Source organism: Motacilla alba, chromosome Z, assembly GCF_015832195.1.
Source record: "Motacilla alba alba isolate MOTALB_02 chromosome Z, Motacilla_alba_V1.0_pri, whole genome shotgun sequence".
Classification (NCBI taxonomy): domain Eukaryota; kingdom Metazoa; phylum Chordata; class Aves; order Passeriformes; family Motacillidae; genus Motacilla; species Motacilla alba.
Genome location: NC_052046.1, coordinates 43,580,390 through 43,594,009, shown reverse-complemented (window position 1 = coordinate 43,594,009; position 13,620 = coordinate 43,580,390). Strand labels below are relative to the sequence as shown.

Below are 13,620 nucleotides of genomic sequence, written 5' to 3'. Positions count from 1 at the left end.
AAAGTAATGTAAAAAAATTACAATGGACATAATCCTCAGTTGTTAAGCCCTGTAGCTTGTTTACATTTTAAAAAATCACCACATCAGAAAAAAGGTCTCAGAAGTGTCCTTAAAAATCTCTCCTGACCAAATCCAGCAAATGAGTAGCTACTCAATTTTGTTTTACTATTATCTCCATCGGTGTGCAATGCCCTTGCCAGCATACCTGTTTGAAGACTTCTCAAAATCAATCAGGTCCATGATACCCATACAGAGTTATTTGTTTTATTGTCTGTTTTAGGTTGCTTTTGTGTGGGTTTTTAGGGGGTTTTTTTTGGTTGGTTTTTTGTTTGTTTGTTTGTTTTATTTTCTCTTTCTTTTTTTTTTTTTTTTTTGTTTTGTTGGGTTGTTTAATTTATTCACATGCTGCAATTTTACAAAATTCTACCAAAAGCAGAGATTTTTAAAGGGTTTCTCAGAGGCTTCCTCTGTGCCAGCTAATTTAGTAAGGCAGAATAAGGTACACATAAACCCAACTTTAAAAAAACCCAAGAAAGGATGTAGACAGACACCCACCACCAACTAGTTGCATGTAAACTGCTAGAAGAGCAAAGCCCAGTTTGAACTGCTCTGCTTCCACCTTTGATTTTGAAGAGCTCTCCTGAAGGAGAAAGTTTCAGCGCCATGCCTGAAGGCCTATGAAAATCCAGCTTGGATTGAAGAACTGTAGGAAGCAGAAGTTTGCCTCACACCTCTTTTGGACAAAAAGAGAGCTTGGAAATGCTAGTGGTGACACAGCAGGGGGGGGATTCTTGCCCTCTACAGGAAATCCCTTATTTTGTTAATCAGCATGTGGCATGAATCCCAGTAAGGACCACAGAACTGGTGATACTACCAGCAGCCCAGCCCATGACATTGCAAGGTATTGTGACTATAGTAATGCAGATCATTAAGTGTTTTCTGCATCACAGAAGCTCAGCAAGAACCAGAAACTACCACGGGTTTTCAAAGCTGGGTCCTATTGCCCAAGACCTTTCCTTTATCTGATGAAGTTCCTCGTTGAACTGACAGAAAGACATACTGCATGAAGAATGATTAATCTTTCCCAATCTGCACCGAACTGGAGCTACTCCTTTCTAAGAGGAGACTTTTTAAAGACTCTTTTAAGTCATACAAGATTACCCATCACAAACACCACACAGTGAGGGCACATGTGTGGTCCCCAAAACCTCAGAAATATTTTTCAGTGTGGGCAGAAACTGCAGGAACAACAAGCCAACTTCAGATGAGACACTACAGGAAAGAGAAACTGCCCTGGAAGAATGTGCTACAACTCCACAGATGGAAAAAACAGAAAGCTGAAGAGCTATTTCACCAAAAGACTTATTCAGCAATACAGACCCAGCTGCCTTTCCTGGTAAGATGCTGCACTTGGAGTCTAAGAATTACCTTCAGATGTCATAAACTAGAGGTAACCTTACAGATTGAGTTTTAAGGCCAAGGAGGCTCAAGGCCCTTCACAGCAAGATACCCCTGGTACTGCCACCTCTTATCTCTCTACTCTTATCCCCCTTCTCTATTTTTGACCTTAAGAAGCCAGTATTCCTGATTAGGAAGAATGGGAGTGGCAAAAATCAGTGGCTAAATTTTGGTGTGCAAGACTATGCAGACTTGCCTATCATTTTCTATTTAAAAGTCTGCACAATATTGCACAATACTATATTGCAACACTTAGTCCCTTCCCTTTGTCCTGTACAAAGCAGCAAAGCACAACCAAAGCAAAATCACGGTTGGGAGTGTTTAGATTGATGGCTCACATGTCAGAACTGCACTAAGCGTCTCTGTAATTAACAGCACTTTGCAACATAGCAAAACTATTCTCCAACATATACTTGTGTAGGGCCTTTTGTTTTGGGTCTGGGTTTGATTCTGTTTGTTTTGTTTGTTTTGTTGTTTTTTTGGGGGTTTTTTTTTGTCTTGGGGGGCATGTGGGAGAGTTAACAAAGCCTGAATATTTAATCTGTTACACGTGGAGGAATGCTCAAGGGGCTGGCAAGAACTTGTTTTGCTGCACATTGAGCAACACCACATGGCAAAGCCTTGAAATTAGAGCAAATGCTTGAAGACAGGGCGTAGCTGCCTTTTGGAGCTCGTCCTCCATGGGCGGCATTTTATTAGAGAGCAGACTTTTGCATCACCAGTCAGCATGCAGACCTGGGCTTTACTTGATGACATTTCAGTATGGCAGTTGCCATGGCTTTAAATAAATAAGGGTAAGTGTGAAATCACTAGTCATCAGGCCAAACAGGCAGGGGCACAGTTTCTAAAGAAGACACATTTAGAAGACACTTATGCAGTAATAACAAAACAAAGTAAGTTAAAAAGTATTCTGAAGAGCAGTCCTAATTATCTGCTACTTAAACATACAACAAATACTACCATTAAATACTGTTTCAGAGATAAGTATTATTTTTCTCTTGGATTTCATTTTTTTTTTCTCCTTCCTGGTGCTGATAACTTCAACCATCATTTCTAACTACTACAAGTGGGGAGAGGAATAAAGAAGTAAACTTCATTAGACACTATTGGCCTGCTGGGAAACAGGTATCATACCATGTGGACATACCAGCTTGTGCAGTGATTTCTCTTATATGGTGCACACAAAGACTGTCAAAAATCACAAGGACTTACAATACCATTTTAGTAACTGGCACAAAGTGGTTTGGATTGATAAAAACACTTTGGCAGCATTTTAGGAATCCCTATTCTGAAGGTGTCATCTTGCAGACCATAAATAGGTGTCCTAGCTACTTACGACGATAACTTACGCAACATTAGATATAACAAGACCATTTAACTCTCTAATAGTATTTCCTCATTATTTCTGTCACCCTCCCATGAAGGACATTAAAAGACAGAATAGTAAAAGTTGGAAAAATCCAAGAATTCAAACTGAGTCTCTACTTGTGAAGAACAGCAAGTCATATATTGGTATCTCCTACTGCTCTCTTTCCATAGCTGTTACTAGGGAAAAAGAAGGAGACTATCAAAAATACATTCTCTGGAACAGCACACTAGCTTTATTTGACACTACTCCACTGCTTGTGTCCTGCTTTATAAGAAAATCTGAAGATTTATGAAATAGAGGTGTGGGAAATATTGTCAAGTTCAGTATGTTATCTTTCAAATTACCCAGCATGTACCAGAAGACTATCTTTAGTTAGTCAGTTAGTTAGTTATTTTAAAACAGTTAGTTCTTAAAGGTGAATTTTCCATATGAGGCAGGAGGGACACATCCCTTGGGGCAGTGGGAAGCTCTCTGAAGAGGACAAGAAAATGGTATCAAACAGCTCCTAAGAGTTCAAGCTATTGGTCATGATTTTTCACCTATTCAGACCATTGTTTAAGAAAAGGGATGCAATGAGCCTGACTCTTAACAGCTTCAGCTTTCTTCATTTATGACAGAAGTAATACCACAATTGGACAACCACTGATTGAACAGTTGCAAGACATGCTTCAAGGTAGTTATTAGAAAGGTTTTCAAATTTATTGAAATTTTTGAGATGAGAGTAAAACAGGACTCAACCTAAAAAAGTAATTGAACTTGCAAAATCAAAACAGAGACTGCAACCAATGATTTTTCTCTTCCCCTTTGTATGGGATGGGAGTCTGTTACTGATGCCCAGCAAGACAGCTCTCCAAGGTTGCATGGACCCTATTTAGGTGACTTACAATTCCACCCATGCTTGGTTCTTAACCAGTAAGTAACAGTAGTAGTAAATCTTACCAGCAGTGTGCTAAATATCAGAATCTAGCAGTGTATTAGTGCACAGTGAACTGGTCATATCTATTATCTCCACGTCAGCAAGGCTTCAACCCCAATCATCACTTCAAAGCATTCCTACAGATATGGTCATTCTTTAGCCAGAACATTTACTCCTGAAACTATTGCAGACCCTGCTTATTACTACTACTAGAAATTAAGAGCAAAGCTCAATTTACAGCTAGCTATGCTATGGATAGAGACTTTTTGGCAGCAGACAAAACAGCAAACATCACATAAGTAATTATTTAGGGTGACTACTTTAAAACATCATTTATGATAATCATCATTTCACCTTGTGGTAAACGACTACACATGAACCGCAGCATTTCAGATAACATTAAGGCTAAATGTGACTTCAAAGTAAGTTCTCTTACTGTGTTAATTTAGCATTGCAAGGCTTGACAGTCCTCCAATTTCACTGGAAATCTAAAAAAAATCACATTGTGATCACACAGAGAAATGCAGCTTAGTCGTCTTCTGGAAGAATTTGACCACAACAAAAGCATATGAAAAACCCCACTGTGGTACACTGTTGCAGCTATGAAAATCCCAGTTCCTTCCTTTGGCCATCCCCTTCTCTATGCATGCTGGTGTCGACACACAACACCTTGACATGCGTTTCTTCTGTGCTTCTGAAGAATTAGTTCATAAAGGCTGGATTTGCCGTTTCTTCAGTTAGTTCTCACTGACTTGAGAGGATACCACCCAAGCAGGACTCCAGCACAAGAACTCATATCCCCTGCAGACACAAGATCAAGATTCAGTGTTTTTACATCAGTAACACACTTTTGTCAAGACTACTCAACTGAAAATTGCATTTCAATACACAGCACTGGTGTGAAGATACAGATCCTACATTGGTTTCCTTCCTCCCCACCAGTTTCCCCAGTGGGGCCCTTCAAAGACAACTACGACAAGGCATTCTGACTGACCTGTTTGAAGCCAACTGTTTCAACATCCAAGCAGAGATCCAGTTTGTGACTATGCTCATGCAGAAAGTAAGCCTTCAGGTATGCAATAGCTTTGGAAAAAGTGCTCCCAGACTAAGGCAAACAGCAAGGATCAATGCCTATAGCAAGGTAACAGGATGGTGCCTCGGAAAGCTACTCTTGTCATGACTTATGTGAATGCATATCTAGACTCTTTTAGCAACACACAAAAACAGCAGGTTCTCCACTATGCACTCACTGTTGCAGCGTTTCTCAGAAACCTACATTTAGCTTGTCACACATGACCAGTTCATGGAGAAGTTGCTTCTGTGCTGCCTCCAAGCTACTGAGTCGTTAGGAAGAGAGAAGCTTCACAGCACAAACAGCTGCAAGACACTTCATAGGATAAAAAGAGACAGATCTCTGAAACACTGGAGAGGAGTAATCATGAACTACTAAAACCTCTTGTCCCCCATAATTTATCATAAAGGCCTGAGTCTCCATATATTCAGATTTAATTCAACATCTTCATTGTAAAGTTGCACTGTGTGCAACAAGATTAACAAAGTTCTTACAAACTTGAAATTCTGCACTTTGTCACAGGAACATTTATGATTCTTCATCAGATACACTAAACCCTGATGCAAGTTGACTGTGGTGTGAGAAGGATGAGTTAACATTTGCAGGATTACTACCTACTGTGAAAGCTTTCTGTCCAGGACTTTTTCTGCTGATACGGGTCTTGCCAAATACTGAGAGAGGTGAATCTCTGACAGACTTTACTGTCCACCTCTGCTGGAAGATGAGCAGTGTCACTATAGCAGTCACTACTGATCAAAAGAAGTGACCAACAAGCATCAAAACAGGATAAGAACTCTTCAACACTCATTCTTGCAGTAAAACTTCGAACAAAGAACTGGAAAAAAAGGAAGTGATTTTATACAAATCAAATATATACACAGATATGTCATACTCCAATTTGTCTACTTGCTAAACATAGAAACTTGGAGAATCAAGTAAGGAAAGAGCAAAATTATCCAGCAGCAGTTACAGCTGCACATATGAATAAACGAAAATGTTACTCATTGCTTTTCCTTTTTTAACTTGCACTCCAGAAGCAGGACACATAAAATGCATCAAAGAATGACCTATGTTACAAGCAGATGGGTTTTTTCCTCTTGCATATTAATCTCAGATACAGAAAAGCATTATCTAAGAAGCTGCTGGATTCAACTAGTTAAGACTCCAATTATGGCAGCCAAGATGTTATTTTCAGCACAACTAATAATTCAGACCTGACACACACCTATATTTCAGACACTATCAAACAATACTAATCTGTATTTTGAGAAGCATCAATTACTTATATAACTGATTAAAAAATAGTGGCCAAATCAATTTCCACTTTAACAGCTGCAAACTGCAGAATGCCTCAGGGCTTAACCTGGGGAGGTCACTCCTTTGTCAAAGGTCAGACAGAGAGTCAGTCAGATATTTAAAGGAATGAAGGATGCCTCATGACTCTTTCTTCTATAAAGATACAAATATAAACCAAGATGACAGAGAACTGTCCTAGAGCCACCCTTGACCTCAAACAGAGCACGACAGTCAGTAGTGACTACTGACACAGTGAAGAGTCCAGATATGTTGAGATTTTACCTTTTGGAAGACCAAAAGTCAAAGTCTTGTAACAGAAAACATGACCATCACCACCAAAATCACTCCTCACCAAGATCAGGACTTATCATGTCCAAACACCTATGATTCTCAAAGTATGCAAAGTATTTGCTTTTGGAAAGGCTCTCAAAGCATACCAAATGGGCTTGATCTGGAATCACATTAGAAGTTTTAAGAACAACTCACCAGCTACTTGGACCTGTCTGGAGACCTTGTGATTCCAACAGACTTCACTACACTGGAGACCAAACCAATGAACTTTCCTAGCAATGGCATCATTTGAGTCAGTGTTGTCAGAGTGGCTTCCTTGCACTCACATCAAACAGGGCCAGATCTGATGTGGACACCATCTCTGCCCAAGGAAAGAGTGAAGAAGTCTTCTCTTACTGAAAACATTCCCCCTCCTACTTTTCAAGTCAGAAAAGATCTGATAACAAGTCGAATGAATCAAATCCATATATGAATAAACTCTTTTGCTGTAGCACCTAAATAAAAAGGCACTTCACATCTAAACCAAGATATTGGTTCAAGCACATTCAAAAATTGCTGGGCAAAAAACAATATGCACAGGAGCAAGCATTCAGCGACCAAAACAGACAAAGGAGGAGACTATTTAGTCTCCAGAGCAGATTACACCTGGGGCAAGAAACAAAGAGGGATGTTTGTCACAGGTTCACATCTGGACTGAAAACCAGATTGGAAGGACATGAGGGTAGCCTGCAAATCAAGTCACACAGCATGAGTCTTTGCAAGGACTACAAAATTGCGTGCACAGGTATAACAAAGCATGGTCATTTTGAAGAAAGAAGAAAAATTATAAAAAACACGGAGCTAACAGTGAACATAACTGTTTTATTTTGGGATTTTAATTTTTTGTTTTGCTTTTTTTGGGTTTTGTTTTTGAGGGGTTTTGTTAGTTTTCTTTTTTTTTCCCTACAACAACACACAGCCAACTTGCTTGGAGTTACTGAAAAGGAGCTACATGGATGCAAATCATATAAACAGTCTGAAAATTTTTTACCCAGTATCTATCTTTTAATGTCTCACAGTGACCAAAGTTTTTGGCAAAAAACCAAAAAACCTAAAAGACACATATGTTTAACAACAAACTGAAGAAAATAGACAGACAAAATAGAGAAGCTATATTTAAAGGTTTAGGAACACTGCAGGGCTAAAAGTCAGAGTATTGAGACATTTTAGAAGACAGGAACAATCAAGTCTGACAGCTGCAGCAGGTAAGTACTCCTGAGTCTTTTTATATTGGTTTAAAGTGTTAGGTGCTTAGGCTTTCCACTCCAATATCTGCAAAAAATGCATCAACCTCTAGCAGAACCAGTCCAAGCAGGAAAAAAATCCAACCACCCCAACACTCTTCTCAAATTTTGGTCATGTCACTGTTAGATCCTGTTTCTCAGCCTAAATGCCAGATAAAAAAGGCATTTGTGAAGGTAACTGATCACTCTACAGAAAACACATTTCTTTTGGATGACTCCACTACCAGAACAGTAGTCTCTGGCAGAGAGCTGGAGCTGCCAGCCTCACTAGTAATCTCTCATCAGGGTAAGAAAGATGGCCTGTCACCACTTCTACCACCGAACAGATGTCAGCTAGAACAGAAAGCAGGCTATCAAAGAAGTTACCACATGAGGTCTTTGAGATGCTGGGTGTGAGACTGCTCTTGCAGAAAGTTCAAACTCAAGTGAGGTAATGTGGGGTGGTTTTCGGCTTTAACATTACCATACTGGAAAGGGGGAGCTCATTATGACCCTGCTAGACTGTAGCCCATAGAGCCTTGCCTGTGTCTGGGAAGTTAGTCTGCAGTTATTTCCCATGCCTTATGGATCCCCCATGTTGCTTGGACATTGCTAATTTATTATGAGCAGAAATTACAAAGTAAGTAAAGAAGTATTACACAGCTGCTTTTATAATTTTCCTGTGTTGTACCACAAGATCCTTCCCTAGCCCTATATTCATTTATACTCATTTACAAAGACAAGGACCAAAATAGAGGTGCTCATCCAAAAATTCTTATGATTTTTTCCAGATTCCTTAAAAAATCCTCACCTCATTACATATGCAGTAAAGTGTCTCACATCTACCAGGCAGCTTTACCTTTCTCACTAGGGAAGTGTTAAGTGTGGGGGGAAATAAGTTTTTTATCAGTTTCTCCAGACTTGCAGCCTCTTTGCAGATGGATGATGACTACCAAAGAAAAAAACATATTTTTCACCCAGTTATTATGTAACAGGCAGTGCTACAGATTGTATGCAGTATGGTTCAGAATGCCCTTAAGAAGTCTTTGAACCTGTGTTAAGACCAAAATATTTTTTTATCTGTTCATTAGTAATTCTAACAGCAGAATGTACTGTTACAGGCAATCATTTCAACCACCAAAAAAGGCTCTGGTGACATGATCAAACAGTTATACAATGATTAATATGGCTTCTACCTAATTTGCATATGCATTAAGAAAAGAAATATCCTCAGAGCCATCTCAGCTACAGTAACAGCATAACTATGCATTCTCATATAACTTCATACATGTACCAAGAACGCCTGCACTAAATGGAAAAGCTCATACACTTGATTGCTGCAGCTCAACTTTCTGAACAGATAGTACTCACATATCCCCAGTAAAAGCATGAAAAACCGTGAGTCTATCCCATTCTTATTGGATTTCTTGTATGTCTGTAGCTGTAGCCTTCAGAAGAGGTAAGAGATGTTTACCAGCTCCTGAGCGGCTTTAACAGATCTGAGCAATTGCTGTACATAGAGATGTCTATGCCCCTTTGGCTCCTCATACAGATTACCTCTTTTCACCAGCTGGCACAGACACATATCCCCATGAAAGATTTGCCTCTGAGTTCAAGCAGAGATTTTAGCACAGTTTCAACGAGGGAAGAGGGCCCCACACTGCAGCTGGATCTGCTCAGGAGAAGCCCTGCCCTCCCCCAGTGGCAGGGCCGGCCTGCGGCCTCCGCACAGAGGGGCTTCTGGTGAGGTGACCGTCACACTCCGACAGACCCTTCCCACCGCACCATTGCCACAGGGCTCGGCAGCGCTGCGCTAGCGGCTATGCTCAAAAAACACAGGTGCAGCAGAAGCATGGAAGGCAGTGGCACCGAGCCAAGGACCCAAAGCTTTCAAAAACTTATTGAGGATTATGTCTAATCAGAAGGAACAGTTCCTTAGCTATACTCTTATACTAGTAAATTCTCGACAAAGAAATAAATCACACCGAATCTTCCCAACCAGAAAAACACTTCACATTCTAGCATTGACTCTGTCTCTAGAGTATTGCAGAAAGTTTCTTTAGAACAAAGTAGACCGAGAAGCAAGATACACAGATTTCTACTGAAAAATAAATCTAGTTCTCCATAATATTTCTGTGATTTATTCAAACAGAATACAATGGAATTATCACCTTTACAGCTAACCCACCCCAAATCTGAGCCCTTTTCTGTATAGCACTGAATTGTTACTATACTGTGGAAAGAGCACACACTATTGGAATGTACACAGTGAAGGAAAAAAAAAGTAAAGCTCTTTTTGCCAAAGTAACCATTTTCTCTACTAACGTGTTATCTAGAAAAATAAGGTCTAGGCAACGTCCAAAAAGTGTTCAAGTTTCAATAAATAACTGATCAATGCCCCAAGTTTGCACTGGCACAAGAAATATGGAGCATACAGGTTTAGAAAACTATTTTCCTATGACTGAGTCAGCAATGCATTTCAATCTGCTTTAAGATTTACAACAAAAATCACTTCCCTCCAGGGTTCGATTTGAAAATCAAAGCCATGTAAGTGCAAGAGCACCCACACAGCTGTCTTAACTCTCAATGGCAAATTAAAGCTCTAGAGAAAGACAGTATTTTAAAAAAGGTTCTTTATCAATACCAAGAAAATATACATAGCCATATTATGTTTTAAATATATATATACACGCACATCTTTTCAAAAGGTACGATTCTGGCTATTTTTTTTAAGTTTTAAAAGCTTATCCATTGCTATACAGTTCAGTAAGGTGTATTAGGAAACACACGTTTTATATCCCCCATGAAAATAAAGTTGAATCTTTCTGTAAACAGTAATTTTCTTATTTTCGGAAATCTCTACAGACCTCAAGTACTTCACTGAAAATTTAATAACCACCTGCCCCAGAACCATCCACGGAGACCCTCGCTGCTGAATGCGACATCGACAGAACTCGGGAAACGCTTAGCAACACCCGGCTCCCGCAGAAAAAACGCCTTCTCCGGGCGCAAATAAATAATAATAATAATAATAATAATTAATAATAAAAATAATAATAATAGCAGAAGGGCGGCAGCAGGCGCGCACCTTGGCCCCGTGGTGCCCCCGGGCGGGCTTGGGGCCGGGGCCGGGGCCGGCGGGGTGTCCCTCTTCAGCAGGCGCTGGTCTCCGGCGCGGCGGCGGCCGCCTCGGGGGGAGTCTCCCGCGGCTGGGCGGCGGCGTGAGGAGGAGGAGGATGCCCGGCGGCGTTAATGTGACAGCCAGAGGAGAGGTGGCTGCGGACGCGACCCTGCAGCTGGGTGACCTGGGCGCGGAGGAGGTTGGCGGTGGCGGCCAACTCGGCGTTCTGCCCCTTGAGCGCCTTCACCTTCTCCTCCAGCCGGGCGATGCGCTCCAGCTTCCGCCGGCGGCACTTGGAGGCGGCGATGCGGTTTCGCAGCCGCTTGCGCTCTGCCTTCAGCCGCTCCTGGCTCTCCGCGTCCAGCGGCGACAGCGACGGCGGCGTCGGCGCGCTGCTGCCACCCTCCCCGCCCGCCGACGGCGGCACCTCGGGCACCGTCTGCGGCTCCTCCAGGGACCGCGCCGGCGGCAGCCGGCCGCTCCCCAGACCCGCGGCCCCGAAGGCCAGGCCCGGCGGCGGTGGTGGGGCGGAGGCGGAAGGGTAGGCGCTGCCCGAAGGGCTCAGCGGCCCCGCGGGGTTGAAGCCGCTCAAGTTGGTGTAGACGGCCGGAGGGTCGGCGGCGGCGGCGGCGGGGGCTCCCGGTGGCCCCGGGCGGGCGGTGCAGCAGGGTCCCGGCGCGGAGAGCGGCGGCGGCGCCGTCAGGAGCTGGTTCTGCTTGTGCAGGTCGGCCAGGGCCTTGACGAAGCCGTCGGCGAAACCCTCCTGTTCCTGCGTCACCGGCTGCCGGTAGAGGAACGGCCCCGCCGCCGCCGCCCCGCCGCTTCCCGCCCCGGGCGCCGTCGGCCCCGGGCTGCCCGCGCCCAGCCCCGCGCCCCCCCTGGATCAGCAGCTGCTCCAGGTCGGCGGCCGGTGGCAGCTTCAGTAGGGGCAGCTCCGCAGCCGACCCCAGCGCGGCCTCCGGGCCGCCGCGGGCCGCCGCCGCCCCGCCGCCGCTCCCCGTCTCCGCGGAGCCTGCGGTGGGCGGCGGGGCGGCGGCGGCGGCGGGCGGCGGCGGCAGCAAGCGCAGAGCCGCCGCGCTGCCGCGGGCGCCGGCAGGCGGGCGAAGGGCGAAGGGCCCCGGGAGCGGCGCGGGGGCGGCAGTCGGCAGGTCCCGCTTCTTCCCGGCGCCCAGCAGCAGCTTCTGCCCCGCCGCCGCATCGGCTCCAGGTCCGCCGGCGGTACCGAAACCCGGCAGCGGCACGAAGTCGGGCAGCAGCTCCAGTCCTTCCTCGGGGTAAAACGGCGCCTCCATCTTCACGGCGGATCGCCCGCTACGCCCGCCGCTCATGCTGCCGCCCTCGCCGGCCGGCGGCGGCTCCGGCGCGGGGCGGGCCGGGCTGGGCGGCTGCTCCGCGGGGCCGGCCGCCCTCGGCTGGCAGCGGGGACTGAGCCGCCTCCCGGCGCCGCCGGACCCGCGCCACGCCCCGGGCCCGCTGCCCGCCCCGCCGTCGCCGCCTCCCTGCTGCCGCCACCGGTCCCCCCCGGCCCGCTCCTTCCCCCGCCCGCCGGGCTTGCGCGGAACGGCTTCCCGGTGGGGTGTCCGTGGGGAACCCGCGCTGCTCCTCCCCCTCGGAAACTCGCCCCGCGACTGCGGTGTGGAAAAGAAGGCAGTGCCGGGGCCTTCGTCCGGGAACGGAGCGGGGGTTTTCTCGGAGCCGTCATTCCTGTCTGGGGACCGGGAGTCCTCAGGAGGAAAGCGAGCAAGGGCATCGCGTGGCGGCTACTGGGGCAGGTGCTGGTGCGTTCGGTCTGTGATGGATGGGTACAGGATAGTGCAGGTGTCGAGGACTAATGATTCTCAACAACACGGTGCTGGGAAGTCTTACGGGAAGTACTTGGCCATCAGGAAACATGCCAACTAGTCAAACTAAAAGTCACTCAGAAGATAGACATGAATTTGTGGTGGTCTTTTTTTCCTGGGGGAGGGAAAAGTTTAGAAAAAGGATTTGAAACATCCTAGACATATTTCCAACATTTTCAGAATTACTGAAATGTGAATAGCATTTTTCAGTTGGGGGGTTGTATTTATTTGTTATCTTTAGTCAAGACAATTGCGTCTGCCCTTCTCCAAGTTTGTGAAATTCTTATGGGATGAGGAAATTTCTTTCCACACAGTCTTTTATAAATCCCTTTTGCTTCAGAATACCAATGTGATCCTGACAGAGCTGCTGAAAGCTCTCCTTTAAGTCTTGAAAATCAGCTTGGTGACTGAGGGTCTCAGTGGCTCATCTACACATTCACCAGATCTCATCTGTGATGGACCCCCTCAGTTAGGTGTCACCTTTCACAACCTACTCATGCTTTCATGCTTTCTCCCCAGGTATTTCCTTCCTGTATATCAAGTCCATGTGCCTCTTCTCACAGTGACTAGTGAAGTTGCTGAGTTCTGCTCTTAGCGTCACAATCTGTATGGCTATGCTGTGTCCCCCTGTGCCTAGGTTCATTCCAAAACCAGCAGTGGAGGAGGAGATGGATAGTGGTATCAAGTCCCAGACTTTGGCTCAGAATCCCTCTTCAGATCCATAGGAGAACTGGAGTCTAGGTGCACTGACTAAGGCCTTGATGACCTTGACTCAAGTACTTTGGGGCCCCCAACTCTCGCGTATGGTGCAAGGGCTCCTTTTCAACACAGCCTTCAGTCCCTGTCTGGCTGTGTCGCTCTCTTCCGCTCCATCTCCTGGGTGAACCTTGGACCTGTGTTTCCAGTTCTGTTCCTGGCACCATCTCCTGCTGCTCCTGCCTGAATTACCTGGGTGGACCTTGTACGTGGTTCATCACCTCACCTTGTGTGGGTG

The 13,620-nt window shown here is 45.3% G+C and overlaps 1 protein-coding gene across 1 annotated transcript; it reads right to left on the bottom strand.

The window, feature by feature from the left end:
- Window positions 1-307: 307 nt before the first annotated feature.
- Window positions 308-12,113, bottom strand: LOC119696063 (transcription factor jun-D-like). Its single transcript, XM_038125578.1, has 3 exons — window positions 11,731-12,113; window positions 10,753-11,663; window positions 308-4,544 (listed from the first exon to the last, which is right to left on the bottom strand). The coding sequence occupies exons 1-2, from the start codon at window positions 12,111-12,113 to the stop codon at window positions 10,817-10,819; spliced, it is 1,230 nt and encodes a 409-aa protein (XP_037981506.1). The 3' UTR covers window positions 308-4,544; window positions 10,753-10,816.
- Window positions 12,114-13,620: the final 1,507 nt, after the last annotated feature.